The sequence below is a fragment of the Solanum lycopersicum genome, chromosome 1, assembly GCF_036512215.1.
Source record: "Solanum lycopersicum chromosome 1, SLM_r2.1".
Classification (NCBI taxonomy): Eukaryota; Viridiplantae; Streptophyta; class Magnoliopsida; order Solanales; family Solanaceae; genus Solanum; species Solanum lycopersicum.
The window spans coordinates 68,042,712-68,070,640 of NC_090800.1; the positions used below are offsets into that span (position 1 = coordinate 68,042,712).

General features: G+C 32.0%; 3 protein-coding genes and 1 long non-coding RNA gene across 4 annotated transcripts; 3 read left to right on the plus strand and 1 right to left on the minus strand.

Moving 5' to 3' along the window:
- Positions 1-1,794: 1,794 nt before the first annotated feature.
- LOC104647672 (uncharacterized) lies at positions 1,795-2,925 on the minus strand. The gene has a single exon (XM_010323300.4). The coding sequence runs from the start codon at positions 2,554-2,556 to the stop codon at positions 2,032-2,034; it is 525 nt and encodes a 174-aa protein (XP_010321602.1). The 5' UTR covers positions 2,557-2,925; the 3' UTR covers positions 1,795-2,031.
- Positions 2,926-4,540: 1,615 nt separating this feature from the next.
- LOC138340862 (uncharacterized) lies at positions 4,541-6,644 on the plus strand. The gene is made up of 2 exons (XR_011213709.1): positions 4,541-5,933; positions 6,088-6,644. It is a non-coding gene; the product is annotated as an uncharacterized lncRNA (long non-coding RNA).
- Positions 6,645-14,478: 7,834 nt separating this feature from the next.
- Positions 14,479-17,248, plus strand: LOC138340863 (uncharacterized). Its single transcript, XM_069293040.1, has 2 exons — positions 14,479-16,734; positions 17,082-17,248. Exons 1-2 carry the CDS (start codon positions 15,963-15,965, stop codon positions 17,114-17,116), a joined length of 807 nt encoding a protein of 268 aa, XP_069149141.1. The 5' UTR covers positions 14,479-15,962; the 3' UTR covers positions 17,117-17,248.
- LOC138345484 (uncharacterized) lies at positions 15,498-15,905 on the plus strand. Its single transcript, XM_069294732.1, has one exon. It carries the CDS (start codon positions 15,498-15,500, stop codon positions 15,903-15,905), a length of 408 nt encoding a protein of 135 aa, XP_069150833.1.
- Positions 17,249-27,929: the final 10,681 nt, after the last annotated feature.

Below are 27,929 nucleotides of genomic sequence, written 5' to 3' on the forward strand. Positions count from 1 at the left end.
ATTTCATATTCAAGATATGACGTTACATTTGATACGAAATACTTTATCATTATATTAGACTTTTCAATATAAATCCAAATTAATCAAACTCTAAAATGAAAATTTTATTAGACCTTAAGGAACCCATAGGGTATCCTTATGAGTTGTGAAGGCCTTTTTGTACAAAGTAGTGTGTTTTTTGGGACCGCAATAAACATGGCATCCAACTCATCAACCATCCATGAATGCCTTTATTTATTTCGTCCTTGTCCCTCAATTATTAACCCCTTTTTCCCACATACTCAAAACTCACACACATTTATCAACTATTTCACAAACTATTTGTTTCCTTGGGCTTGTTATAAATAACGTGTAGGTGGAGATAAAGTCATTTTAAATCGATTTAAATACAAGAGAAATGGTTTTATAAATATCCTTTGTATTTTGTTCATCAAGTTCATCTGCTGTATTGTATTAATAGCATAATATATAAATACTCATTTTAATTTAGTAAAAAACTCAAATTTTAAATATTCATAACTAACATTTAGAATTATTTTTGTTGTGTACATTTAAACATTTTTACTCACAAATAATCATTTGAACACTATCAAATTTCATAGATCATATTAGAATTGAATATCTATGAGATAAGGCTTGAATGAGTTGAAGTGTTACGAGTAACTATTTTAAAAAATGAAATAATGGAGCAGAAGATAATGTGAATCGATGAGTACTTGGAATTGATAAAGTGGGGTGTAAATTTGGAACGTGAATCACAATAAAATGTGATCCAACCTTAGCATCGTGCAAGTTAATTGAAATTAATACCAATTCCTTCCTCTGACATTTTCTGCTCACTCTATCTTTAAGGATGGCGGCTCATCTTATAATTACCTCATTCAACATCACATTTTATTCAACCATAATATGCTCTATTATTTGGGCCAAAAAAAAAATATTTGTCTTTTTTATGCTACTGCCTGGTTTTCTTACCCTTTCTAAAAATTTGGGACGGTTAATTCTCATATAAAATAACTTGACTATGTGATTTAACAGAACCAAAAGTTAATCATAACTAAAAATGCTACATGTTAAATGAGGTAAGCGATGCTTATTGTTATTTTAAAATTTATCTGTTAAAAAAAAATATGTCCGTAAAAAATCATGTTGATATGGACAAGTAGCAGAAACGAACGTGTATAGCTTTCCAGAATCTTCCTTTTTCTTTGCAAAATCAACGTGGCCATGTGGAAAGATTTGTGCTCCTATCTCATGAAACGTCCTTCCATATGAACAGAGAAAAAAATATTCAATACACAAGAAATATTTTTTAGATACTTGTTTTAATTTTTCTTTACAAAAAAAAAATTTATTCAACTCTATAATTTCTTCCTTTATTTAATTTCAACTGTCAAGAAAATCCTTGTCAATTTGGTGGTTGTTAGCTGTTACCGTAATGGAACACTTATTTTCTTCTTAGGTGCTAACTGCTACTTGAAAATCAAAAACGCTACCTCCGTTTTAATAATAATATTAATTTATTGGTTAGAGCTTAAAAAGATAAAGAAATGAGTTTTTTATAGAATTATATTTTTAATGGAACCTAATAAAAATAAAATAGAAATGATATTAAATAGTGTCAAATAATGAAAATATATTACTCCTACACACATTTGATTCAAGAAAAAATAAAAAAATCTTATATTTCGAGTTAAAATTAAAACAAATCAATTCTATAGCAATATTAGTAAATTAAGTGTTGCGTGATGCTGAGGAAAAAGCAATAAAATTGCAGTGAAAATATATAGAATATGAATGAGAAGTTGAGTTTATAATTGTTACAAAAATGACTAAAGTTTTGTTACATTCTATACGAATATGAATTTAAGTTAAACTAAAATTACAGGAGAATATAATAAGAAGAATGGTCAAGAATTTTACAGAAGATGAGAGAAACAAGACAGCTTTCCAATTTTTCTTCAATATCTTTGCTCTCATTTGTAGATCTGTGCGATTCCAGACACTTTATTTAATTTCCCCCCATTAATTTCAATGGAAAATCAACAACGCAATGAACACCGTAAAGAAAATAGAAGATTTGGGTGAAAAATCAGTGAGCTTAATAGCAGCAGACTGTGAAGGCGGTGGAGGATTGTAAAAGTAGAATGGAAAATACGGAACAATTGGATTCGGAGGTGGAGGAGTAGGTCCAGAAGGGTAATTTTGGTAAGGTGGAGGTGGTGAATAGTAGTAATTACCGCCGCCGCCGCCGCCGGAGGAGGAAGGCGGTGGTGGCGGTGGAGAGTAGTAGTAATTTCCCCCGGAACTAGGAGGAGAGGGTGGAGGAGGACAATTATAAGAGGTAGAAGGCGGTGGAGGAGGCGACGGCGGCTGAGGCGGCGGCGGAGATGGGGTGGCGCAAGGGTTGTCACATGCGGCACACATTGTACATTCAATCTGATACTTTGAACCTGCCCAAGTTGTTTCATTGGCATTTACCAAATTACCCTCATTTTGCATACCCGTTATCATCATAGTGATTATGAGGATCGAAAAAGCTAACATCACTCCCATTTTTGATAAAATTTTGAGTAGAGAAGAATGAGTTGAGAGTGTAGTGTTAGTGAAAAATGGAAAATGGAAAATGGAAATGGGAAGGGAAAGGGGTCACTTGTAAATGAAGGTATAGAAAATGCTCTAATAATTTAAGAGGCATTAAGAAAGGTGTTAAAATATTATAAACTATATAGTAGAGTGGAATAGAGTAAGGTGTAAAAAATTAAAGTGGAGTGAGGAGCCTTCATGTTCAAAAAGATAGACCCACCGACACGTTTTACTTTTTTTACTCTTAACACCGAATGCGCAACCAAGGGTATTCTTGTACATATATTTTTTTATTATCCTTCGGACAATGGGTAGGTCATATAATCTTTTTTTTTTTTTTTTTTATAGTTGTGGTGGTAGTGTTCGAGCTATAATTATAACACGCAAGGGTGTACTTTGAGAAACACGAAGTTTCTCAAATTTAAATTTTAATATAAGAAACTTTTTTAAATGATTCGAGTTTTCAACAGTTTAATCTTTGACCAATAAAATGTCATGCGATATAGTGCTAAAGGGACGCTTGGATACCTTGTGATCATAGAACTTAACTAATTTTATGGAATACTTACTAGGCTACTAACTCTCTGATGAACACACAAGTAGCTATGAGTATTTGGACATATGACGACAAATTTTAGAAATATTTTTTTTTTTAAATTTTGTGCAAAATCAAGTCTATGTTGGAAATACAGATAGTGAGGAGTCGTGTCATATTCCATAATATCCTAGCTAGTTCAGGATATATAGAATCGTCTTTTACAACTCAATTTGATCATATGTAGATGAAATTGCAACCATAATATTTTAGGAGGGTGTAGATACATTAGATCTAAATTTCTTGAATTTGCTTAGTCAGTAAGTTATTAGTAGTACATTTGTGTTAGTAAAGAATTGTATTGCTAAAATTTGAAATGAAGCGAGTATAGAGTGAATAAAAGTAAGGTAATTGGAGAGGGGATTGTCCAAAAGGACCTTTGACGATGTGAGTGCAAAGATAGAAAGTGAATGATGAAAGGCTCAAAAAAGAGTGAACTTTACGAAAAATGGAGTGGCAATTGAGGAATCTGTTCACAAAAGAGTTTAACCAGAAAATCAATCAAAATTGGATTTTGCTCAAATGAGGGAATGATGTAGACCACCACTAACTAAAGTTATTGATCATCATATGTATATCACACGAGAAAGTAATTCAAATAGAAGAGATTGTGTCCAAGTCGTATCGTCAATATTCTTATATTCTGACCTCTATCAAGAAACAAAGTTATATAACAAATGTATTTGCCGAGAAAATAATTATAGAAACTTTCTTGATTCATTGTATTCAAATCGGAGTTATATATACATGTCGATTATCTTATATTGTGATTATACATTCTAATTCTAAAAAATATGTTTCTTTTATGTTAGATCATCATGGTCCAACATTACACTTAGATTATACATATAGTTAGCTTACAACCATAATGAGTACAATTTGGACCCAAGACTCTACAAGGAACCTTCACGATTGCATACATGTCAATTTTATTAGTTCCAATTTGGTGGACTGCTAATAACCTTTTGGAATCTTTGAATGAAAAATAAAATAAAAGGCTTCAAAATTGATGCAATTGAGGGGTTAATGGTATCACATCAAAGTTGGATTATTCCAAATCTTTGGACAGATGCATGAAAAAGAATAGACTAATTATTTGTTGAATGAAATTTTTCACGTGATGATTAATTGGCTTATTACACTATAACAACTTTACAACTAACCAAAAAAAAATAAATCATTTTCGCTTTTGAGCAATTATAAGGGTAATAATAATAATAGACACAGAATGGTATGTCTATATCAATCCATTTTACATTATCTATAAATAATAAACTATAAAGGCTAAATCAAGCATTAATTCGTGCAAATGCTAAAAATTAATCAGCAATAATAACTATGTCTCAATTCAGAAATAACTTCAATTATACATATAAATCGCGATCCTTCATCCTTCATCCTCACATACTTGTGAACCTAATAACCAATTATCATTTTTTAATTAGTTATCAACCCTTTGTTTTACCTTAAACTATTTAATACTTTATTTGGATGATTGTTACGTATTGTTTCATGATCATATTGTATTGCGTTATACTCATGTATTGTTTCAATTAATAAGTATAGTGTTTGGATAGATTGCATCGTTCTCCGTCGTTATATAACATCACACAATCATAATTTAAATGATAAACCTACAAGAAAAGTAGGGTCTGAAGTAAAACTAATAATAAAAGATAGGATAAAAGATTAAATATGATTATTAGTAAATAATAAATAAAGACAAAATGAAAAAAAAATATTAAGGTAACAATTTAATCACATCGTTACATGAAATATACATTTAATTTTTATCATTACTTAATAATGGATTTAAATAATACAATATAATAAAATTTAAGATTCTAATTAAACTACCAATACTTTAAAATAAAACATGTAGTTAACAACTATTTAAACAAGGTGTTATTGGTTGAACATTAAATTAAGGGGCAAAAAGGAAATAAAAAAAAAACTGTCTAACCAGAAAAAGAAGGGAGAAGAAAAAAGGAAAATAAGAGATAAGTGGAGGCACTATATATGAAACTTTCCAGGCTGTGGGCAAACATCAAATGCCTGTGTTCAATTATTATCACTTGTCAATTTTCTAATGCTCTAAATTGGAGGTCTAATTAAACCTTCTCTCGACCTATCTCCTCTCTTGTGCTTTAATTTCCCTTCACATTTCTTTTCATTTTTTTAAAAGCTTTTTGGGCTCAAATGATGTGACTCAATCAAAATGAAATGACATATATCCCAAGCACACTGTACAAAAAACATAAAGTATGATTAACAATGTCTCATCAAAAATATAAATTAGGTGTTGGGCCAAATTCATGTCTTCGTGTCCCAAAAACTAGCTCAAAGAAAGAAATACTGTCCAAGACTTAAAAGAAGACTACACATCTCATTAATCATGGATGTGAGATTTTTATCTTTTTTTAACGAAAGTCAATAAGAAACAATTAAGAATTTGAAATAAATCTTGTGAAATTTTTTTTGTATTTATTTACTATTTTGCCCCTTCTTGTAGCTTCTATGTTGTGTGTATGATGTATTGGAATGGATGATGTGCTTCCCAAGGTGGTTGGGAGAGCTTCAGGAGACTTTTCTCCATTTTGGAGCTTTTATGTTGAAAGAAATAACTTCGATCAATAGTTTTGGTAAACGTGTTCAGATAAAAATTTGTGTCAGCGATATTAGCTTTGGAACATTGAGTTTGGTCTGGCAGGAACTATAGTTCGGATCCCATAGTGGTCGTCTTGACTTTGAGGTATGTGGTTGATTGTTGGTTTTTAGTTGTTTTGGTTTAGTTTTGACTTTGATCAACTTTTCAATGAGATGACGTTTGTTTATTAATTCGTCGATTCTGTTGAGTTTGAAACGTCGCTTTTGATTGGATTGCATGTCTTATTTGGGCTGGTAAGACTACAGATGAATCTCGAGGATTCATTCGAGACTTGAAATTTTCTTCAAAGTTTGTTGATGCAATTGCTTTGGCGACTCATTTTGGGGACGTCGCTCCTACATAGAAGTAACTGAACCGGCAATGGCTGGTGACTAATTAGCCAATGGCCATTCTTGTGGAGCTTGTCTGCTCAGGCGAATCTTGGGCTTGCGATCCTTGTCTCACTCCCACGGAGTTGTAGGTTTACATTCACCTCCACACTGCTAAGTTGTTGTTCGCACTTGCGACCTCAGTTTCATCGGGGCGATGATCGCTGAGTGTTTTTTAGATTTAATAGAGTGCTCAGTCTAACGGGTTCGAGCTCAATTCTTGACAGTTTTCATTAATTCAAAGGTAATTCTTTTTATCTTTACTTTTTAGTTTTTATTGTAGCTTCGTTACTGTAATTAGTTTTCACTTGGACCTCTATTATTTGATTTTCAAATCCTGTAAAGCGAGCTTTTTAGACCATTTTAGGTTTGAATATACTCTCATCTTCGCTTAAATTTGGGACATAATATATAAAGATATTTTTTTCATTTTTTTGTCGAGCTTTGAGGTCAATTTGGACCTGTTTTTTCAATTCAAATGTTTCAATAGTGATATGGATATCGTTAGTCCTGTAATAATGTGTAGTTTCTATTTTGGTAACGTGGAAGCAATTTTATAACACTTCGAATTCGAAAAGAAGGAAAAATTACAAGTTTCAAAGATCTGGCGTCAGTACATACGAAACCACCGACAGTTTATTAATCTAACCACGGATCAAAAAAGAAATTGTGGTGGCAAGTTCAAAAGTTCAGAAATGTTCATTCCTACTAATCATTCAATGTACGAGCATAGATGAGTTCAAGACTTAGTGAAATCTTAGGGCCAAAACATGGGACCCACGATCGTGGTGTACGATTCGTAAATGGAGCCACGGATCGTACATAGGGTCCCATAATTGGGGTCCAAAATGGTGGACTCTGAACCAACCAATGATCAATCAGGACGGTCCGTAGTTGGATCTATAAATTGTAAGTCAGACCGTCGGTGGGGGTTTGATAGTTATTTTGAAAGGGCTTTTGTTTTTTTCCTAAATACGTTAACCCAATACTATGTGCATTTACCCTCTACCCTAAGGTTTATATAATGATTTCTAACCCAAATATCCCAATTCAATTCATTCCATTAAAATTCCACAAGTTGATCAAGTCATTCTTTAAAAATAATTCTCTCTCCCAAGAGGAGGAGGAGAAAAGGAAAAAGAAGAGGAGGAGGAGGAAGAGAAGAAGATAAAGAAGAAGAACATGAGGATAAAGAAGAAGAAGAAGAAGAAAAGGAGGAGGAAGACAGAAAAAAGGAAGACGACAAAGAGGACGAGTAGGAGGAGGAAGAGGAAGAAGAGTAAGAAGAGGAGTACGAAGAGAAGCAAGAAGAGGAGTTGAGGAGGAAGAAGAAGAAGAGGAAGAAGAAGAAGATGATGAAGAAGCAAAAGAATAAGAAGAAGAAGAAGAAGAGGAGGAGGAGTAAGAAGAAGAAGAGGAAGAAGACGACAAAAATGACGAGGAAGAAGTGGAAGAAGATGAAAAAGAGAAAGAAGACGAAGAGGAGGAGGAGGAAGAAGAAGAAGATGAAGAGGACGACAAAGAACAGGAGGAGGAGGAGGAGGAGGAAAAAGAAGTAGTAGTAGTAGTAGTAGTAGTAGTAGTAGTAGTAGTAGTAGTAGTAGTAGTAGTAGTAGAAGAAGAAGAAGAAGAAGAAGAAGAAGAAGAAGAAGAAGAAGAAGACGAAGAGGAGGAAGAAGAAGGAGGAGAGAATAAGGGGAAGGAGGAAGCTAGGGTTTCAAGGTTAAGTCTCCAAATCCTCCATTGATTCCAAGCTTTTGGCATCAAGGTATGATTGTCTTCACCCATGAAGCTCTTTCCTCCACAGTGTTCCTAAAATCTCCAATTTTGTAATGCTAAATTCCCCAATTAAATTAGGGTTTTTATTCAATTATCATAGGTTCCTTTCAATGTTGATCCAATTGATTGTTTTGTTTTTTCTTATGTATGAATTAAAGAAATTGCATGCTTTTTTAAAGTCAAAATCCCATAAAACCATGTTTAACCCATGTTTTCTAGACTATGATGATATAATGTTGATTTTATACTAAGAAATATGAATTTACGAAGACATGCATATTCTTTATGAAATTGATGAAAATAATTTAAGTTAGCATCAATGTTGTTGTTCTGAAAGGATTTCTCACATACTACTCAATACACAAATGTGAAAGCATTTTCTCACATAAAGGATTCTAGAGTTAAAAGGTTTTATCAACTAAACTTTGAATGAATAACTAACAGTTATTATAATGAACTTAAGCTTAGATTGGCTAGTTGATGTGTCCTTTAATGGATTACAAGGCAAGAGGCGATTATCCAAGTCCCATAATGATAGACAAGAGGCGATTAGGCATGTCCCTTAAAGATAAGATAAAAATGATTGATGACTATTTTGTGAGAATTATGCTTAACACCGAGTGGACAAGTGGAGATTACTTGTGTACCTTAACTATGTCTCACCATAGGTTGTCTTAGATAGACATTAGCTAGTGGATCCACATAAGCTAGAAGTTATGGTTATTACCTTGGAAAGTAAGAACATCCCTTTTTCAGTGTGATATAGACACTGTATTCCATTTTATAGCTCACATGATCTCTATATCAGTTAAGTCCAACTCCCACAGTAATGATGAACTAAGTTTACTTCTATAAGTATCTCACATGTGTGCCAAGATGATTTTAACTTGCATTGACCATAATCATGATTATGCTTCTAAACACTTATCTTATGTTTTAATTTGGTCTTTGCATGTCATGAAAAGTCCTTTTAGCATGGCTTTATAACTCTAATGCATTATTATCATACTTGGTACAATATTTGCACTAATGCATACTCTTTCTTACATTATTTCTCAAATGTAGGATTCGACGCTCCGATTCAGCATCCTCGTGGCTAGTGATCACTTTAGTAGTTTTGAGAAGTGTTGAGTCCTAATGTTCCAATGAACAGACCTTTTGTCGCTTATTGTCTTTAATTTTCAGATATTGTATGTGATGCATGGTCTACGTCCTAGAAACCATTTGAGAAACTTCAAAATATGTCAATTACAATTAAAAAGGCAACAACAAAACTAACTAAAAAGAAGACTTCATAATCGAGTTTGATTCCAACCATTCAAGTTTGTTTGGATACACACAAAATTGAGTTTGTTTCCAACAAAAAACAACACAAAAATATGCATAGTTAAATTTTGTTTTTCAAAATGAACAAAACAACATCAAAATGCCCTGCTTTCATGGCACAAAAGTCTTCCTACTTGAAATTGTTTGGCCTTGACTATTAGCAGCATTAGCAGCAGCTACAGACCTAGTTTGGATAACCTTTTCAGCTCTCATTCTTTCTAGGTTGCTACTGGTAATAATTGTCTTTCCCTTCCATTTGAATCCATGTACTAGTGTGTATCCAATATTACCAGTGACAACATCAGCACTCTTTGTAACTCTTGTACCAGTATTGATGACTCTTCTACTTTGCAATCCAGGCTGTTTAGTCAAGTAAATACATATTCAAATATTAGACAATTAGGTTTGCATTGACAATTGTGAACTTGCATTAATAGTTGTAAACTTACATTGAGAGTTGTAAATTCATCTTCAGCTTGCTATATGCCAACACTTACCATTCTTGGCCTTTTAGAAGGTCTTGTTTGTCCTCTACTCGTGCCCTCATGTTCTACTGGTCTCTTACCTTTTCCTAGGCCTCTTCCACTGCAGTTTGCTTCAGACTAGTTTGACTATGTTGAGTCATTCCTCTTCCTCTACTTAGTCCTTTATTCACATTTCTTTTGTGATCCATTTCTGTCCCTGTTCCTACTCCTCTATCTGTACCTCTACCTCTCAAACTACCATTTACACAATGTACTTGAAAATCAAAATATTAAAGAATATCTATATTATCTAACAATGATATAATAATTAGACATATTACCTCTGTGTTTGTAGCATTTCCATGTGATTGAGCTGGAACACCAGTGCCACTTGCTCTTCCTCTTGTTGCTTTTCTTGTGCCTCTTTCTCTACCACTTTCAGTAGCATGTATATTAATATATAAATACATATACATCTACATATAACTTACATTTGAAAGTAACAAATAGAAGTACATGTGTCTGAGAAGATGGTTCAGCTGACTGACTTGGACCAGTACCTCTTGCCTGAGAAGATGGTTTAGTTGATTGACTTGGACCAACTTGGTTTCTTAAAGGACATTATTATTTTATTATGTCCTTGTATGCCACATTTGCTACAAGTCATTACAACACCTCTTTTACTCAACATTTTCAGTTTTTCTGCTTTCATCTGCTTTCTTTCTTCTAACCTTACCTGGTCTTTCAGGCAACTTTCTGATCTTTGGTGGCTTTACAATTGAATTATTTGAGGTTGACCACATTTTCATGTTATTCATTGGCTGAATAAAATGGGCATATGTGTTGAGGTAGGTTTCCTTGCTATAACAGCTAGCCACATAATGGATTGGTTCTATGTTTTTCTAATGAAGGGCAAAAACACCATGAGGACAAGGAATTCCCCTGAGCTGTCAGGATCTTGAACTACACCTCCTATTAACAATGTCCATAGTGTGTGTAAATTGATGGTGTTTAATCTCAAAACCTCTTTTTCCATTCCAAGTCAAGTTACATTGCTTAGACTTTTGAATTTTTCTTGCAAAATCTTCAAAGACATAGGAGATATATCAGTGATCCAAGTGTTTGAGAACTCTCTCAAATCACAAATTCTTTTCATCATCTTACCCTTATCTCCTCAAGCATTGTAATGATTGTTTTATACCTTGCAGGCACTATCCAAGCATTAAAGCTTTCTGCCATATTGTTCACAATATCACATTTGCTATATTCTTCAAAATACTTCTTGCACCATGTATTCAAATTGTACCATAAAAGATTATCCAAACCTTCTTGTCCTAATTTCCTCATTGCTCTATATTGTCCTTCATCTCAGCTTCAAATGTGGATTTAGCAATCCTACAAAACACTCTTCTTCTTTCAACTCCTTTCCAATTTTTTGACCAATTTGCAAGAACATGTCTTTCACATTTTTCATGTTCAACAAGTGGCAATAAAGTATCCACAGCAATTTCTAGTCCCTAACAAACCAACATAACAGAAAAAGAATAAATTAAAATGCAAAACTCAACAATAATAAAACAGTAAGATGGATATCAATAATTACCTTTTACATATCACTAATGATGGATAATTGATGCCCTTCTCCAATTTCAAGATCATTCTTCACTAGTTCAAGAAATCATGTCCAGGTATACTGATTCTCAACCTCAATAACTGCCCAAGCAATAGGCAGCATTTGGTTGTTTCCATCTCTACAAACTGCCACTAACAACTGGCCTTTACACACACCTTTGAGAAAAAACCCATCAAAACCAATGAACCTCCTAGAACCTCCAAAAAATGCTTTCTTTAAAGCATTGAAGCAAACATAAAATCCTTCAAAAAGTTTCTGCCCAATTTCATAATCTTCTCCAACCTTCACTACACAAGTACTACCTCGATTACTCCTTAACATTTCATCTCTATAATCAAAAATCCTACCATACTCCACAATCTAATCACCCTTGATCTCTTGTAACACTCTAGTCCTAGCTCTTCTCACTGTTGTCGTACCAATATTAAAATCCAACTCCTTTCTTATAATGTCCTGCAACAACACAATGTTGATGTTTGGTTGTTGAGTTATTCTTTCTTTGTATTTGGTGGCCAAAAACTTTGAGTTGCACAGGTAGTTATGAGTTGATGTCAAACATTTATGGATAGGGTTGTATGCTTTAACAATGAAATCTCCACTAGTTCTATCCTTACTTGCACATAACAACCAAGGACAACTCTCTTTACTACATCTCACTCTAACTTTGACAGGCTCATTTACATATTTTTCAATTTGAATATGCTCTTGGATTGGATATCTTGTCACTGCCACTCTAAATTCTTCAATAGTTCAAAAAACTAGTCCTAATTCCCAAATAAACTTTTCAGTAATTGTATTAAACACAACTCTATTTGGGGTTTTCTTCCTCCTAACAGGTTTATGCACTACTTGATCAACCTCTTCACCATCTCCCCAACTTGTTTCATCATCTATTTCAAAGCTAGGAACTTCATCACTTAGATAATAAGGTTCATCACCTCCTAGCTTACCAACTAAGATTTCCCTAATACCATTATTTGTCTCATCATACCCTATATTTGGACCTTTCTTATTAACATTAATCTGATATGAAGTAGTTCCCCTACTTCTCCTTTGTGAACTTTTGAAATGCCTCTTGGTTGCCCTTATATCTACATACTCTTTATGAACATCACTGTCAACCTCAGTATCTTCGCTAGCATCTCCTTCAGATCCTGATTCATCTTCCACTTCATCATCAGTTGGATCATTATTTTATTATAGGATAATCAGATGAAGGTACATAGGAAGGAGGAGGCACAATATAAGTAGATGGGGGAGGCACAGTGAAAGGAAAAGTCACAATAGAAGGATATGATGGAGGCACAGTAGAAGAAGGAGGCACAATAGAAGGAGATGGTGGAGGCACAATAGAATACTGAGCTTGATATAGAGTGCTGGAAGTTTTATAAGGACCAGTTGTAGGGATGGAAGGAAAAGTAGAAGTAGGAGGCTGATTATTAGGGTTAGAAGTCTCATTAAAAGATTCCTCACCTACCCCACTTTCAGTCACGTGAGGGGAAAACTCCAACTCAAGTGGGGCGTGATTAGCTTCACTAACCCCATGAAAAATATACACATACATTGTACCCCCCATAATTTATCATATTGAAAAGGTCAAAATAACCTTATCTTTATCAACAAGGACCAATAACCCATCCCACTTGATGAAAAAATCACAGTTGATTGTATATCCTAGTTCTTTTGTGTAGTCCCTCAACTTAAGATAAGACATCCTATCAACATCTACATCTAGGAATTCTGTCACATGCCCTCTAATATATTTAGGTGGTGAACCAAATTCTATTAACCCCCCTCCCCCATTATACCATTTTAAAGTTATCAGAGTAAAAGTCATCCTGAAAAAGCATGTAACAATAACAAATACAATTCAAACACACATTTCAAAAACTAACTCTAAAAAGTTGTACACAACAAACATAATCACTAACAAACAACAATAGCAGATTCACTAACTAACAAAAGCAGAAAAAAGCACTAACATTTAGCTCTAACAGTACTAACAGAACAAAAGCACTAACAATAGCAGTTGATAATGAACAAATGAAATCTACAAATGTATAAGAAACAAATAATAAGATTCAAACTAAGTGGATAACATCTAACCCTAACCTAATACACAATCATGAAGCCCTAATCACTAATAGTCACACTAAGTGAATTACACAATACCCTACACTAACTAAGTCGATTACGCAACATACTCAAAAATATCCTAACAATGGCAACTGTTGGAGGTCGATTTCAACACTTCTACATTATAATGATCCATAAAATCAGAATAATTGAAAAAAGTGAAGATTTTTATCATATGTTTTAGAACCCTAACCTGTTAGACCTTCAATCTTCAAGAATCTTCACAAATACACATCAACAACTATCAACACCGATATCGTCAACAGCAACACTTGTGTATTTTGTTTGATTTTAGAGAAAAGTTAAGAAATAAAATGAAAAGGAGAAGACAAATTTTCTTCAAAAAAAAGGGTCGAGTCGGGTTAATTCTATCCTAGAGAGTGAGCAACACGCGCACTACATAGATGACAGAATGGGTAAAAATGACCCATTTATATAGGTGTTTAATGGTGTGATAGGACACTTTTAAAGTTTAGGTGTCTTTATGCAAATATAGGACAACTTTGTAATGTCTTTATGTCTTTTCTTTAAAAATAAACTTAATTTTTTGGGGGGTGGGGGTGGGGGATGGTGTGGGAGTGGGTTGGGGGGGTGGGGGAGTCAAGGGTAGGGGTTAAAAAATGAAATTTTGAAGTTCAAAATATTTTTTAAAAATAAACTTTAATTTTTTTTTAGAAGCGTGGGGTGGAGGTCGAGAGTTGAAATATTAATAGGGATTTATATATGAAAGTTTTGAAAATCACTTCTAAAACTTGGTAATAGAAGAGTTTTTTAAAATTTGGAGAAAACTTGCAATACTCATTTTTGACCCGTAGTTTATCCATAATATATTCATATTTTAATGGATAAAATATAGGTATAGTTCCAAACATTACCCATATTTTAATGGATAAAATATAGATATAGTTCCAAACATTATCCATATTTAAAATCACTCTTTCAATCCATATTTAAAGGGCTATTTGAACGGATCAGTGAAAAATGGGCTTAAATTGCGAGCACTATTTATGATTGACATTCATTCATCTACATTAAATTTGCATTGACCATGCTTTGAAACACAGGTGAGGAATAAGAATTTCCTATTTTAAGACTCATATGCCTCAGTTTTACTTGATTTGGATTTCGAGGTAACGTGTTACTTGTTTATTTAGAAAATATGATTTTTATAAAATTATATCGTCCTCTTGGGATTTTAGCTTTAAAGAGCTTTACTTTAAATTTATTGATTTTACCACTTTCTGAAAGTGGGGCTTATGACAAAATAAGATTTCTATCTTCTGAAAGGGATTTGTTCTAAATTCACTGATTTTTAAGGTTTTGTTGAAAGATGGATTGTTGATGATTCTGGGTTGTACTATTTACACTTGCATATGTTGATGAGCTTTGACGATTCACATATTGAATTCTAGATATTTACTTTTATTGCATATGTATTTGAGCTCGAACAAGTCTACAAAATGTCTTGAAAAACCTACAAGGCAGCCGATGAGGTGATATATTCCGAAACTGCTTTACTTTATGCATCGCATCATTACACAATGTATATTTGTATGTTGTTGACTATTGAGATTAAATTAGTAGAAATGTTATACTTAATCAATCAGGTTGTTAGAATAATTAGTTAGCTGTCACAATCAGTTAGTTAGTTAGTTTTTCATTTTCAGAAAGTTAGTTATTAGATATTTTCTGTTTTCAGCTGTTATATAAACACTACACATCTATGTTACTGCACTCAATGAAAACAACACACTTTTTCCATGCTCTTCTCTGATCAAGCTCTCACACTCTCATCAATGGAGTTTTCAATCATCTTCAATCTTAACATGGTATCAGAGCAAGGACGTTTTTGATCTTTCTTGCTTCTTTCTTTTTCAATTTTCGCATCAGATCTTCATACTTTCATTCTTTGTAGATCTTCAAATTTTCTTTGTGGTAAAAAATGGTAGATCTTACTTCTATAAGAACTGGTTCAGCCAGTATTCCTTCATCTAGGACTGATACAGGGAGTCATTTCTACATTCATCCCTCAGACAATCCTGGAGAAGTACTTGTACCAGTTCCTTTTAATGGTACTGGTTTTCATTCATGGCGCCGTAGTGTACTTCGATCTTTGTCAGTGAAGAACAAGCTAGTGTTCATCAATGGTGAGTGTAAGAGACCAGAGGTGAATCATTCAACTTATCGCCAATGGGTGAGGTGTGATGATATGGTTACTTCCTGGATTCTTAACTCTCTAGATCGAGAAATTACTGATAGTGTTAAATATGTCAATGATGCTCTGGAATTGTGGACAGAACTGGAGGATCGATATGATCAGATAAATGGAGAAAAATTGTACCAACCTTAGAAGAAAATAAATGATCTTAATCAAGGTATTCTCGATATCACTACATATTACACTCGTATGAAGAAACTTTGGGAGGAATTAAACAGTTTATGTGTTTTAAGTCAGTGCAATTGTGTATGTGTGTGTAGTGCTAAAGCTAATGTTCAGAAAGCAGAGCAAGATAGGCGTTTGATTCAATTTTTGATGGGATTAAATGTGGTATATACTAAGATTAGGGGAAGTATTTTGATGATGAATCCCGTACCATCCTTGGCACAAGCTTTTGCTTTATTAGTACAAGAGGAAAAGCAACGAGAATTCAAACCCAACAATCAATTGTTTACTAAGAGTAGTTCTCTAGCTACAGTTTCATCAAGTTCAGGAGGTAGAAATTTTCAAACAGATTATTCTACCTCCAACACAATACCTAGTGGAAGGCCTTTTTGTGATTTTTGTAGAAGGCCAGGAAATTTTAGAGCAAAATGTTATAAGTTGCATGGTTATCCATCTAGTGACACAAATAGTTATAATACAAATCAGAATCAAAATGGTTCTATTCGTGATCAGCATAATCCAAGGAACACAGTTCAAAATACTTATCCAAATCCAAGGCATAACAATAAGGGAAAAGGTGCATCAGCAAATTCTGTAAGAATATCCTGTGATGGAGCTGTTAGTGGGCAGACAAAGGAATCAGGTTCAACTTTTTGTAATGATCCTCAAGGAAATGAGAATGTCAGTATCACCAAAGAGCAATACGATCAAGTTTCTCGCTTACTGAATCAGTTCCAAGATTGTAACACTATGGTCAATCAAAATGATGGAGTATGTGGAGCTGTGAACTTTGCAGGTATCTTTGCTTGTTCTTTCTCTCTTGATTATATTAAGCTTTCATCTGAATGTTTAAAAATAAGGACTAATCTATGGATTTTAGACTCGGGAGCTTCTCATCACATGACCTTTAACAAAAATAACCTTGTGAATATAGTAAATCTACCATGTCCTATGTTAGTCAGATTACCAAATGGCTATAGAGTCAAAATCACAATGGTTGGTAATGTACATCTTACGCCTAGAATCATTCTGTCTGGAGTATTGTATGCCCCTTCTTTCAAATACAACTTAATCTCCATCAACTCTCTTGTAAACCATCTCAAATGCAATGTCTCTTTTTCTAACACTTCTTGTCTGCTGCAGGTCCCTTCACTGAAGAGGCCTCTGGAGATTGGTAAGATGCATGATGGTCTTTACTTCCTTTGCTCAGATTGCTTACAAAAGAATTCACATGATCAACAACAATACCATTCTTCTTCTCTTTTTCCTTTATCCAGTAATAAAGTACAATGTACATCCCTTTTATGTAATTCTCATTCAAATGCAATAAACTCTTCTTTTGTTGGTAATAAAGATAATGTTGATGACAACTCTTTCAGTTCTAATTCCTTTCCTAATGATAGTGTGGATTTGTTATGGCATTATAGGCTTGGACATGTACCTCTTGTGAAGATGAAAAATTTATCTTCTATACCAGTAAACTTCTCATCAAAACAGCCTTTCTTTTGTCCTATATTTCCAATGCCAAGGCAGTCCAGATCACCTTTTTCACCAAAAACTCACACCACCACTAGTATTTTTGAACTACTACATGTTGATATTTGGGGTCCCTATCAAACACCAACTCATGATAACTTTAAATACTTCATTACCTTAGTAGATGATTTTAGCAAATCTACTTGGACACATCTTCTAAGTAGTAAAAGCAATGCTTTCCATATCCTTAAAGCAGTTGTACTCATGGTTGAGAACCAGTTCAACACCACTATTAAAACCATCATATCAGATAATGGATTGGAATTCACTAGCAATGAAACCACTATGTTTTTCCAAGCCAAAGGAATTATTCATCAGAAATCTTGTCCTTATACTCCTCAACAAAATGGAGTGGTAGAAAAAAAGCACAATTATATTCTTGAAACAGCAAAGGCTCTTCTTTTTAAGTCTAAACTCCCAGTGAAATATTGGGGTGAATATATACTTACTTCCACATCTTATAAATAGATTACCTTCTTCTCCTCTCCACAATAAAACTCCTTATGAGATTCTACATAAACATAAACCTCCATACTCATACCTAAAGAGTTTTGGATGTTTATGTTATCCTACTATTCCAAAACCTCACAGAACTAAATTTGACCCTAAAACCATACCACATGTGTTTGTTGGATATCCTTATGCTACAAAGGGTTACAAAGTCTTAAACCTGTCCACTCAGAAAATCCATGTCTCAAGGGATGTGATTTTTCATGAAACTATCTTTCCTTTTGTCATGTCTAAAGACCCCACTCATTTTCCACGATTTCCTTTTCATTGTGTGTCCCTACATGACTATCCCATGTCACATAATGATCAAGATCATTTCAGTAATGATATTGTTCCTATTGAAACACCCACTGATATTCCCACTTATATTTCACCTGCTCATACCACATCACCTACTCATAGCACACTTGTTAATTCACTCTCAATACCACCTCTTAGGAAATCCCAAAGGCTACATAAGACACCTGCATATTTGTCTGATTATGTTCACAATATACCATCCCCAACTGTTTCAAATTCACAACCACCTTCATCCCTGAGTGCTCTTTTTACTCTTAAACATCATGTCTCTCCTGCTGTCTTTAATTCTGATAGTCAGTCTTTTGTAATGAATGTTTCTCATGACTGTGAGCCTAACTCATTTGAGGAAGCATCTATGGATCCTGCATGGCAAAGGGCTATGACACAAGAGTTTCTTGCTCTGCATGACAACAATACTTGGACTCTCACAACTCTACCAAAGGATAAGAAACCTATTGGTTGTAGGTGGGTTTATAAAGTCAAACATAAGGCTGATGGGAGTATAGAAAGGTATAAAGCAAGGCTTGTAGTAAAGGGATATACTCAACATCATGGCATAGATTATACACAAACCTTCTCACCTGTTGTCAAGATGACCACTGTGAAAACACTCATTGCCATTGTTGCAAAGAAACAGTGGAATATATATCAGCTTGATATTAACAATGCTTTTCAACATGGATATTTACATGAGGAAGTGTACATGGATATACCACCAGGTTTGGTCACTCCTCACAAGAATTTGATTTGCAAGCTAAATAAATCATTATATGGTTTAAAGCAGGCTAGTAGGCAGTGGTATGAAAAATTGACTGAAGCACTTCACACAAGAGGATATGTTCATTCCCTTCATGACTATTCATTGTTTTACAGGAAAAGAGGTGCATCTAATGTTTTTCTAGGTGTTTATGTAGATGACATTTTACTCACAGGGACAGACACTGCTGTAATTGATGAACTTAAAAGGTTCCTTGACAATCAGTTTAAAATCAAAGATCTTGGCAGACTACACTATTTTTTAGGCCTAGAAGTTTTGTACAAAGATGGTGGGATTTTGATTTCTCAGAGAAAGTTTGTGTTGGATCTCCTCAAAGAATTCAATTGTGATCACATGTCTCCTTTATCTTCTCCCCTTGATCCAAACATCAAGTTAAGATCCCATGAAGGGAAAGTTCTGGATGATCCTACTTATTATAGAAAATTAATTGGCAAGTTAAATTTTCTTACACATAGTAGGCTTGATCTTGCTTATGGTGTACAACTTCTCAGTCAATACATGCAAGAACCTAGAGAACCTCATCTGCATGTTGCTTTTCATATGTTAAGATACCTCAAGAAAGATCTTACTCTAGGTGTTTTCATGTCATCTGCTACAAATTTTGAAGTACAAGCCTATTGTGATTATGATTGGGCTGCCTGCCCTGTTCAAGGAAGTCTGTTAGTGGTTATATTGTATTGTTAGGAGATAGTCCTATTAGCATGAAGTCCAAGAAACAAGAAACAACTTCACTTTCTTCAGCAGAAGCAGAGTAAAGATCTTTAAGAAAGGTAGTAGGTGAATTGACTTGGCTGCAAAGATTATTTGAAGAGCTGAATGTACCTCAGAATGGACCATTCCCTGTGTTTTGTGATAGCCAAGCAGCTATACATATTGCTAAGAACCCTGTATTTCATGAACGTACGAAGCATATTGAAGTGGACTGCCACTTTGTGAGATCAAAACTCCAAGAAGGGATTATTACACTGCATCACATTGATACAACTGCTCAGTTAGCAGATGTCCTTACCAAAGCACTTACTGGGATTAAACACTCTACACTTCTGGACAAATTGGTTTCAATCACCTCTGCTCCAATTTGAGGGGGCGTATTGAGACTAAATTAGTAGAAATGTTATACTTAATTAATCAGGTTGTTAGAATAATTAGTTAGCTGTCACAATCAGTTAGTTAGTTAGTTTTTCATTTTCAGAAAGTTAGTTATTAGATATTTTCTGTTTTCAGCTGTTATATAAACACTACACATCTATGTTACTGCACTCAATGAAAACAACACTCTTTTTCCATGCTCTTCTCTGATCAAACTCTCATACTCTTATCAGTGCAGTTTTCAATCATCTTTAATCTTAACATTGACTTTGTGTTTAGTATGTATTATCTCTTATGATTCTTGCTTTCACTATCAAAGCTTACGATAAGGATTTTGGTTAGTGTTGATTCATAGTTTTAGCACTATTTGTTTGAATTATAATTTACCTACTAGAATTTTTGGTAGACATCATCATAAATCGTTTTTCAATTGTAATAAAATTCAATTAAGTTAAGAGAATATCATATTCAAATTTAATTATTTATAGGCATTTTAATCGTTGATTTTACGTTGATCAATATTTTAAAGGAGCTCAACACTAGGTTCATACGGCAAATAAAATCAAAGTAAACTTTGACATATTTTTTGCATTGGATCCATTTTTTAGTTCCTTGAAAGATGATCACAAAGTCCACTTATTTTAGTTAATTAACCTCACACTCACTTTATTAGATTTGCTCAACAAATTAAAGTGGCAATCATTCAACTTCCTTCTAAAATTTTATTTCCTCAATCCCAATATTACATTGATCTTCTCAATATAATTTTTTTTCTTCAAATGGCTTATTTACAAGGACGAATTGGAAAAAAAAAATGAGCAATTCAAAAGGTGGAGCCACTAAAATATTATTGGACAAACACAGTATTTGTCTTTTGTCTGATTGGGTTTTTGTTAATTCGTAGCTGTTTAGTTATCGAGAAGAGCAATTTGTGACAATAATACACTCCCATTGATATCATTAGGTATTATAAAGTTAAAAATATATATTTTTATTTTTAATTATGTGCGCGATTCATTTAGTTTGTTATTTTATTTTTTAATAATATTTAATGATTTTCTTTTGTGTGTATGAATTATTAGTGGTTAAATTAATATAATAGTCGAAAAATATTTTTCAATTATTTTAGTGATTCTATATAAACTTTAAAACTTAATTGAACGTACCCATTGGTAAGCACCCCTAAACAGTAAAGTAATTTTGCTAGGGGAAAAGGACAGATTTAACCATATACTCTTTAAAAAAAGTTATGTTTGTCTTTCACGATTTCTTTTTACTGTATTTATTCTTATCATCCAAATTCTTTCTCTGCCTTAGCTATATCTCATACGTTGCACTCAATGGATTTTTATTATGACTTTTTTATTTCTCCTAATTTGGGGCCATTCGATTATAAATATACGGGGAAAATTGATATTTTGATCATATAATTTATCATTATTAAGTTTATAAGAAAAATCTTTTGGAACACAAAATAAGGTAAGAATTTAGGTGATATTTATCTATATTATTTTATTTTTTTAAACATTTTTATTGTTTTAACTTTAATATCTTAACTAAAAAATGAAAAAAAGATTAGTTTATTTTAACATTAAAAAAAATATTATAATTTTTTTAATTTTAGCCAAATTCTAGCCCCAAACATCCGTGTTTCAAGTTCTAGAAAAAAATAGAATTTGGCAAAACACATACATTTTATAATAACAACCATCATTTATAGTTTTGAACTAAATTTCATTACTAGTTTGTCATATAAAATTTGTATTGTTGTATACGTACGTTACGCTATACTATAATAAGGAACTTTCGCAAATAGCCACTATAATAAATTTAATTATGCTTCATAGCTATATTTTGCATATTTAAGGATTGTAGCTACAGTTTATAAAGCTACCTCGTATGTATATTTTGCGGATATATTTGTATAATTCAATTATTTTTGTATAAACTCGAAATAACGTATTTATACAATTAGAAACACCAGAAGTGTAATAATTATACAAATTATATTATACAAATTTCGATCTATTCAAAAAGTTATACAAATTATATTCTATGAATTTTGAGTGATAAAAACATGTGAATTATACAAAATTTAAAAGTTGAGTCGTGTAGTTATTGCTAAAAGTATTATTATTAAGTCAAACTATAGCTATGTTAAGTAATTAACTAATTTATATTTATTTATATGCATAATTTTCTCTATAATATATATCTTTTATTCGAACTTGCTCTCCGAAATGACGAAGTTACTTCCAATTACAAGTAGTAGTAGTAGTAATTTTTCATATACAATCAATGGTATTTTTCTTTTGTTTTCTTTCTCTATTTTCAAATGAATACCAATTATGTTCGTCAAGGCTTTTCACAGACATTTTCATTATAAAATGATATTACAAACTTATGAGTTTTTAATAACTTTTAAAACTTATGGATATGAATCATTTTTTTTTATTTCTCTCAAAATTTATGATGATAAAACTTTACGAAAAAAATAACTTATCAAAAATATTCAAAAATTTGTGATTAAACGCTAAATTAAGCTGACAAAACCAGTTCACAAGATAAACCTATCCTAAACCCCATTCATTCATAATCACAACAAACATCCAATGGCTGAGATAGTGACCTAAATAAATGGAGATAGTTAGCTTGGACAAGTGCAACATTTTGCAATAGATGCAAGTAAATTCATATTTCTCCTCTTTTAATATGTTTTTCTTATATTCCTTTTTTAATTATTTTTAAAAAACCCTTTTTTACAATTTTTCAATTCTAACATGTTTAAAATCACACAAGTTCTTAGACATATTTTACACATGTTTAATTTAATATTATTAGATTTCAAAAGGTTTTAAAAAATTATATTAGAATCAAATCAAATAAATAAATTAAGACAAAAAAATTAATGAACGTGTGTTTTCACAAAAGAGACGTTGCAGCGTTGTTGATATATACAAGTACAACGGTCCTATTCGTTTACCAACATAAAATCCATTATTTAAGTCATAGAAAATTGAAGTAATGAAGGTATCAATGAGATGTGACGCTGTTATAGTATATGGTTAGGTCACAAATCACAATCAGAAAAAATAAAAAACAACTGTTGTTTTATTATATTTGACTCATTTAATTGTATCATTGTTACACGTCCTCATCGTCATTAATGGATCAAGCTACCGTTATTTGAGACATAATATGTTAATATTTTCACTATCAGCAGCACCACCTTGTTTCATACAATCAGCACATGTTATTTTGTACTACTAATTAATTAATCATGTTTCCTTGTGTTACATCAAAAGAATGAAAATGTATAACTGGTGGGTTCTGAAATTGAGCATTTATCTCACACAACATAAGTTTCGCAGGAATTAAGTTATATAGTATGATATAATATGTAGTATATAATAATATAAAAATATAATATATCGACTTTTAACTTGATTTAATTAACTATGACTTAGATTTAATCTCAATTATTCATAATCTTTTGATTCAGACTCCAAATTTTTAACGGGAGCCTAAACTTTGAAAAATAAAAATAGTCTTTGGATGTTGTATATAAGTGTCGCTCCTGAACTCTGAGGCGAATTCAGCCGCCACCTCTGGATTTGAGGTTGAGCCCATAGAGTTAACGGGTGTGTGTGTGTATATATATATATATATATCACTGATACTTGTAATAGACGACACATATATAACTATGTATATCACCATATTTAACAGCGTATATTCATGTATAACAGTGTTACATTTCTTTAGGAAAAATAACTTAAATACACAACTATAAGTTTTATATTCTCTAATTTTTCCTTCTTTTTTTAAATATTACATAATTCCCTTTTTTTTAATTTTAGTATAAGTTTATAGATACATAACATTCTCTCTCCTATAATACACAATTACCCATTTTAATGCCTATTTTTTCTCCATTAAAACACACAACCTTTAAATCAATTTTTGGATTTTGAATTTTCTCCATTAAAACACTCAACCTTTTAAATCAGTTTTTGGATTTTGAATTATTAATTTTAATTAAAACACCCAATTTTGAAATTTTGAATTTCAAAATTCAAAATATTTGAAATTTCAAAAATTTCGACAATTTCTCTCCCATTCAGTTCTTACTCCATCACGTTTTCAGTTCTTCTTTCTCCATAATCGTCTTTCTTCTTCTTAACCCAGCATATTTTATTGGTTTCTTCTTTTTCTTCTAATCCATCATCGTCTTTTTCGTCTTAATCCATCATCGTTTTAACCCAACATCTTTTTCTTCTTAATCCATCATCAGGTCTTCTTTTCTTCCCTTTTTTGTTTTTGTTAATTGTTCTATTACATCATAGTAATGGATCCGTTAATTAATAGAAGGATATATGATTCCGACGATGAAAATTGGAAAGAAAATAGAAAAAAGTCTTTGCATGATCCTATGAATCTTCAGAAGGATTCAACAAAGACTCTGGCGAAACATCGAAATCAAAGGTTGTCAAAATACAACAAAAAAAGAAAAAAGAAGCAGCAAACATTGTTGTTAGGTCTACATTGTCTCGGGTTAGTATTTTGATACTTAAAACTATTGTTGAAATTAGTAAAAATTTTAAGGAATCCAATATGTATCAAAAAATCATGAAAATTATTATCATGTATCATGAAGTTCTGAAAATTTGTTATAATGTATCATTCACTAAGTTTAATAACTGCGTCATCAACTGTGGTTGATGATACATATAGAATCAGTGTGTATAGTGTTTAGTCAATGTACTAATACATGTATTAGATATGTACCACATGTTATAATGTTTAGTCAATGCACTGATAAATGTAGTATATATGTATCACATGTTTTTCATGTAGTATGAATTTTCTGAAAACTGATATCATGTATCAGTAAGGTATTAGTTGTTTAGTTGATGTACTGATACATGTTTTGAAAATTGTTATAATGTATCATTCACTAAGTTTAATAACTGCATCATCAACTGTGCTTGATGATACATATAGAATCAGTGTGTATAGTGTTTTGTCGATGTACTGATACATGTATTAGATATGTACCACATGTTATAATGTTTAGTCAATGCACTGATACATGTAGTAGATATGTATCAACAACGATAGAAAACGAAATTGAATCTCCAACAACGATTCCGTCGATTTTGTAACTTTCATACTGCAATTCGTTCACCCAAATTCCGAAATGTCTCATCAAAATTGAAGTATTCATCTTGAAAAATCCACAGTAACAACAATAAAATTACTGTAGTTCGAAATTTAACAGATTGTTCATAAAAAATGTATTCAAACTAGATGATATAATCTTTGATTTTCAAAATTTGAAATTAATATCCAATTACGTGCTGAATTTATGCTGATTAATGATCAGTTACCGTAAAATAAGCTGTTTTAGTAACAACATTAAATTTACCATTTTTTCCCCATTTTTTTCTCAACAGTTTAAACTTACCATGTATCATTTACCATGTATCACTAGAGTCTAAAGTATCACAGCATAACAAATTTAAGGAATTTTTTGTAAATACTAAATTTGTCGAGACAGAGTGTAATTATTGAATTACACTATGAAATTCCTTAAATTTTTACTTTCTTTTATGCGTTCTCATATTCATAAAAAAAAATAGTGATTATTGGAGCACTAACAAATAAAAATATTACTACTATATATAATGCATCAACTAAATAAAAAATACCTGTTTTATGATCTTGTTTACTTTAATAATCATATTTTGATTATGTAAGAGATGATTTAGTGAAGACTTGATGCAAAAGGGAATGAAAAAAAACAAACTTTGATGTAATATTGATTAGCAGCTTTGATTAACTTAGCAAACAAAAAATTCATATTTGTATGCTATAGCAAAGTTTGCATAATTGCGCTCCATAGCAAACATAAAACTGTATAATTCGCTATATATACACAATTGTATAATTCGCTGGCCTAAATTGTATAATTCGCTGGCCTATTTCGCTGCAATTGTATAATTCACTATCCTATTTCACTGCAATTGTATAATGCACAATTGTATAATTCGCTGCCTATTTCGCTGCAATATTTTTATAAAATTTGCTTTGCATAAAATTGAATCTAATTAAAATGTATGTATATTGCATAATTATAAGTGTATAGCAAGAAGATATATGTTTTTCTCTCGCTTTATACAAAAACAGAAACACAATATATACACTTATGTTGTATAAATCTAGAGAAAACTGTATTTCACTACAATTGTATAATTCGCAATTGTATAATTCGTTGGCCTTTTTCTCTGCAATATTTGTATAAAATTTGCATTTTTCTACAATTGAATTGAAGTAAAATGTTTGTAAATTGTATAATTAAGTGTATAACACGAAGATATATGTTTTTGCATGTGTATATACAATTTTCTCTCGCTTTATACAAAACAGAAACAGAATTTATACACTTCTGTATATAAACCGAGAGTGGCGAGCAGAGAGAGAGTGACGAGCGAGAATGGGAAAGTGGCGAGCGAGATTTTTTGGGAGAGAGGCGCTTGGCAAACTTTGGCTAACGTTTGCTATGGAGCACAATGAAATCAAATCCTAGCTACTCCATTTATTTTAAGTTATTAGTTTGCTATTATATACAATTACCCATTAACTTATGCCTAGTTTAAGTATGTCATTTACTAGATCGGATTAGGATAAGAAAAGTGTGAGAAGAAGGGCCTCAAAGCCCAATACACTAGCCCAAATTGATAACGCAAAAAGGTCCAAGTGTACAAATATCATTTTTTGAGATCATCATTTAATTTGGGGAGTTAATTACATCCTATCTCGAAAATTTTTTGAATTATAAAAAATTTAAATTTTTCATTGCTATAAATTACATTTTTTATTTGTATGATACATTACTCAATGGAAGTGATGTATCCTAATAGGGAATTTTTGTAATTTTTTAAAATAGTAAGAAATTTTATAAATTATGGTATCTTAAATTGTTTGTTTATGTAATTTTTCTGAAAAGTTAACAATAGAGGTTCACAATTGATATTTAAGAAAATAATGTAGCCTTGAACTCTTGATGCTTGAGGCATAAATAATTTTTTCAAAGAAAGATTGGAGATGATGAAACAAAATGACAGATGAAAGATGAATAAGATGGGCATTAATGGAGTTTGCCTCTCTACTTTATAGTGAAATTATTTTCAGTGATTGCACTAACAATTTTTTGTATGCAGTGAATTTATGTAACGTTTAGAGACATAAATTTTGATAAGAAATCATCTTCAACCATGTATTTGTCCTAAAATTTTATTAGATTTCAAAATTTAAACTTCAAACATATTTTTAAAGCTCCAAAAAATAGTATGAGCTTGTTTCGGGGAGAAATTTCGATTTTAAAATATATCAAAACAAAATACATATCTATAGCATAGCTGAATTTAAAAAATCATAGCTACAAAAATACAAATTTTTAAACTTCCAATAAAATTTTGACGATACACATAGTATTTAATGAACATTTCAAGGAAATTATCGTAAATACACCGTATTATAAGTATCTATATATAATTTATCGAATAAACTTATAACATCTTGCACGTAGCCTAGCTCATAGCTTCTGTTATTCTACAAATAGAAAGTCGATTCAATTTATTTTTATATTAGCTTGAAGGAAAATAAAAATCTTCTCCCCCCTCCAACCCAACTTCTTTGCCTATATCTTTTTATTATATTATCATCCCGTCTTAATTTATGTGATATGTTTTGAATCATAAAATTTAAATAAATTT

Coding starts and splice junctions, on each gene's coding strand:
- LOC138340863 (XM_069293040.1), top strand. CDS start 15,963: ATGAAGAAACTTTGGGAGGAATTAAACAGTTTATGTGTTTTAAGTCAG. Junction 16,735..17,081: donor TGGAGCTGTGAACTTTGCAG/GTATCTTTGCTT, acceptor TGTCTGCTGCAG/GTCCCTTCACTGAAGAGGCC.
- LOC104647672 (XM_010323300.4), bottom strand. CDS start 2,556: ATGGGAGTGATGTTAGCTTTTTCGATCCTCATAATCACTATGATGATA.
- LOC138345484 (XM_069294732.1), top strand. CDS start 15,498: ATGGTAGATCTTACTTCTATAAGAACTGGTTCAGCCAGTATTCCTTCA.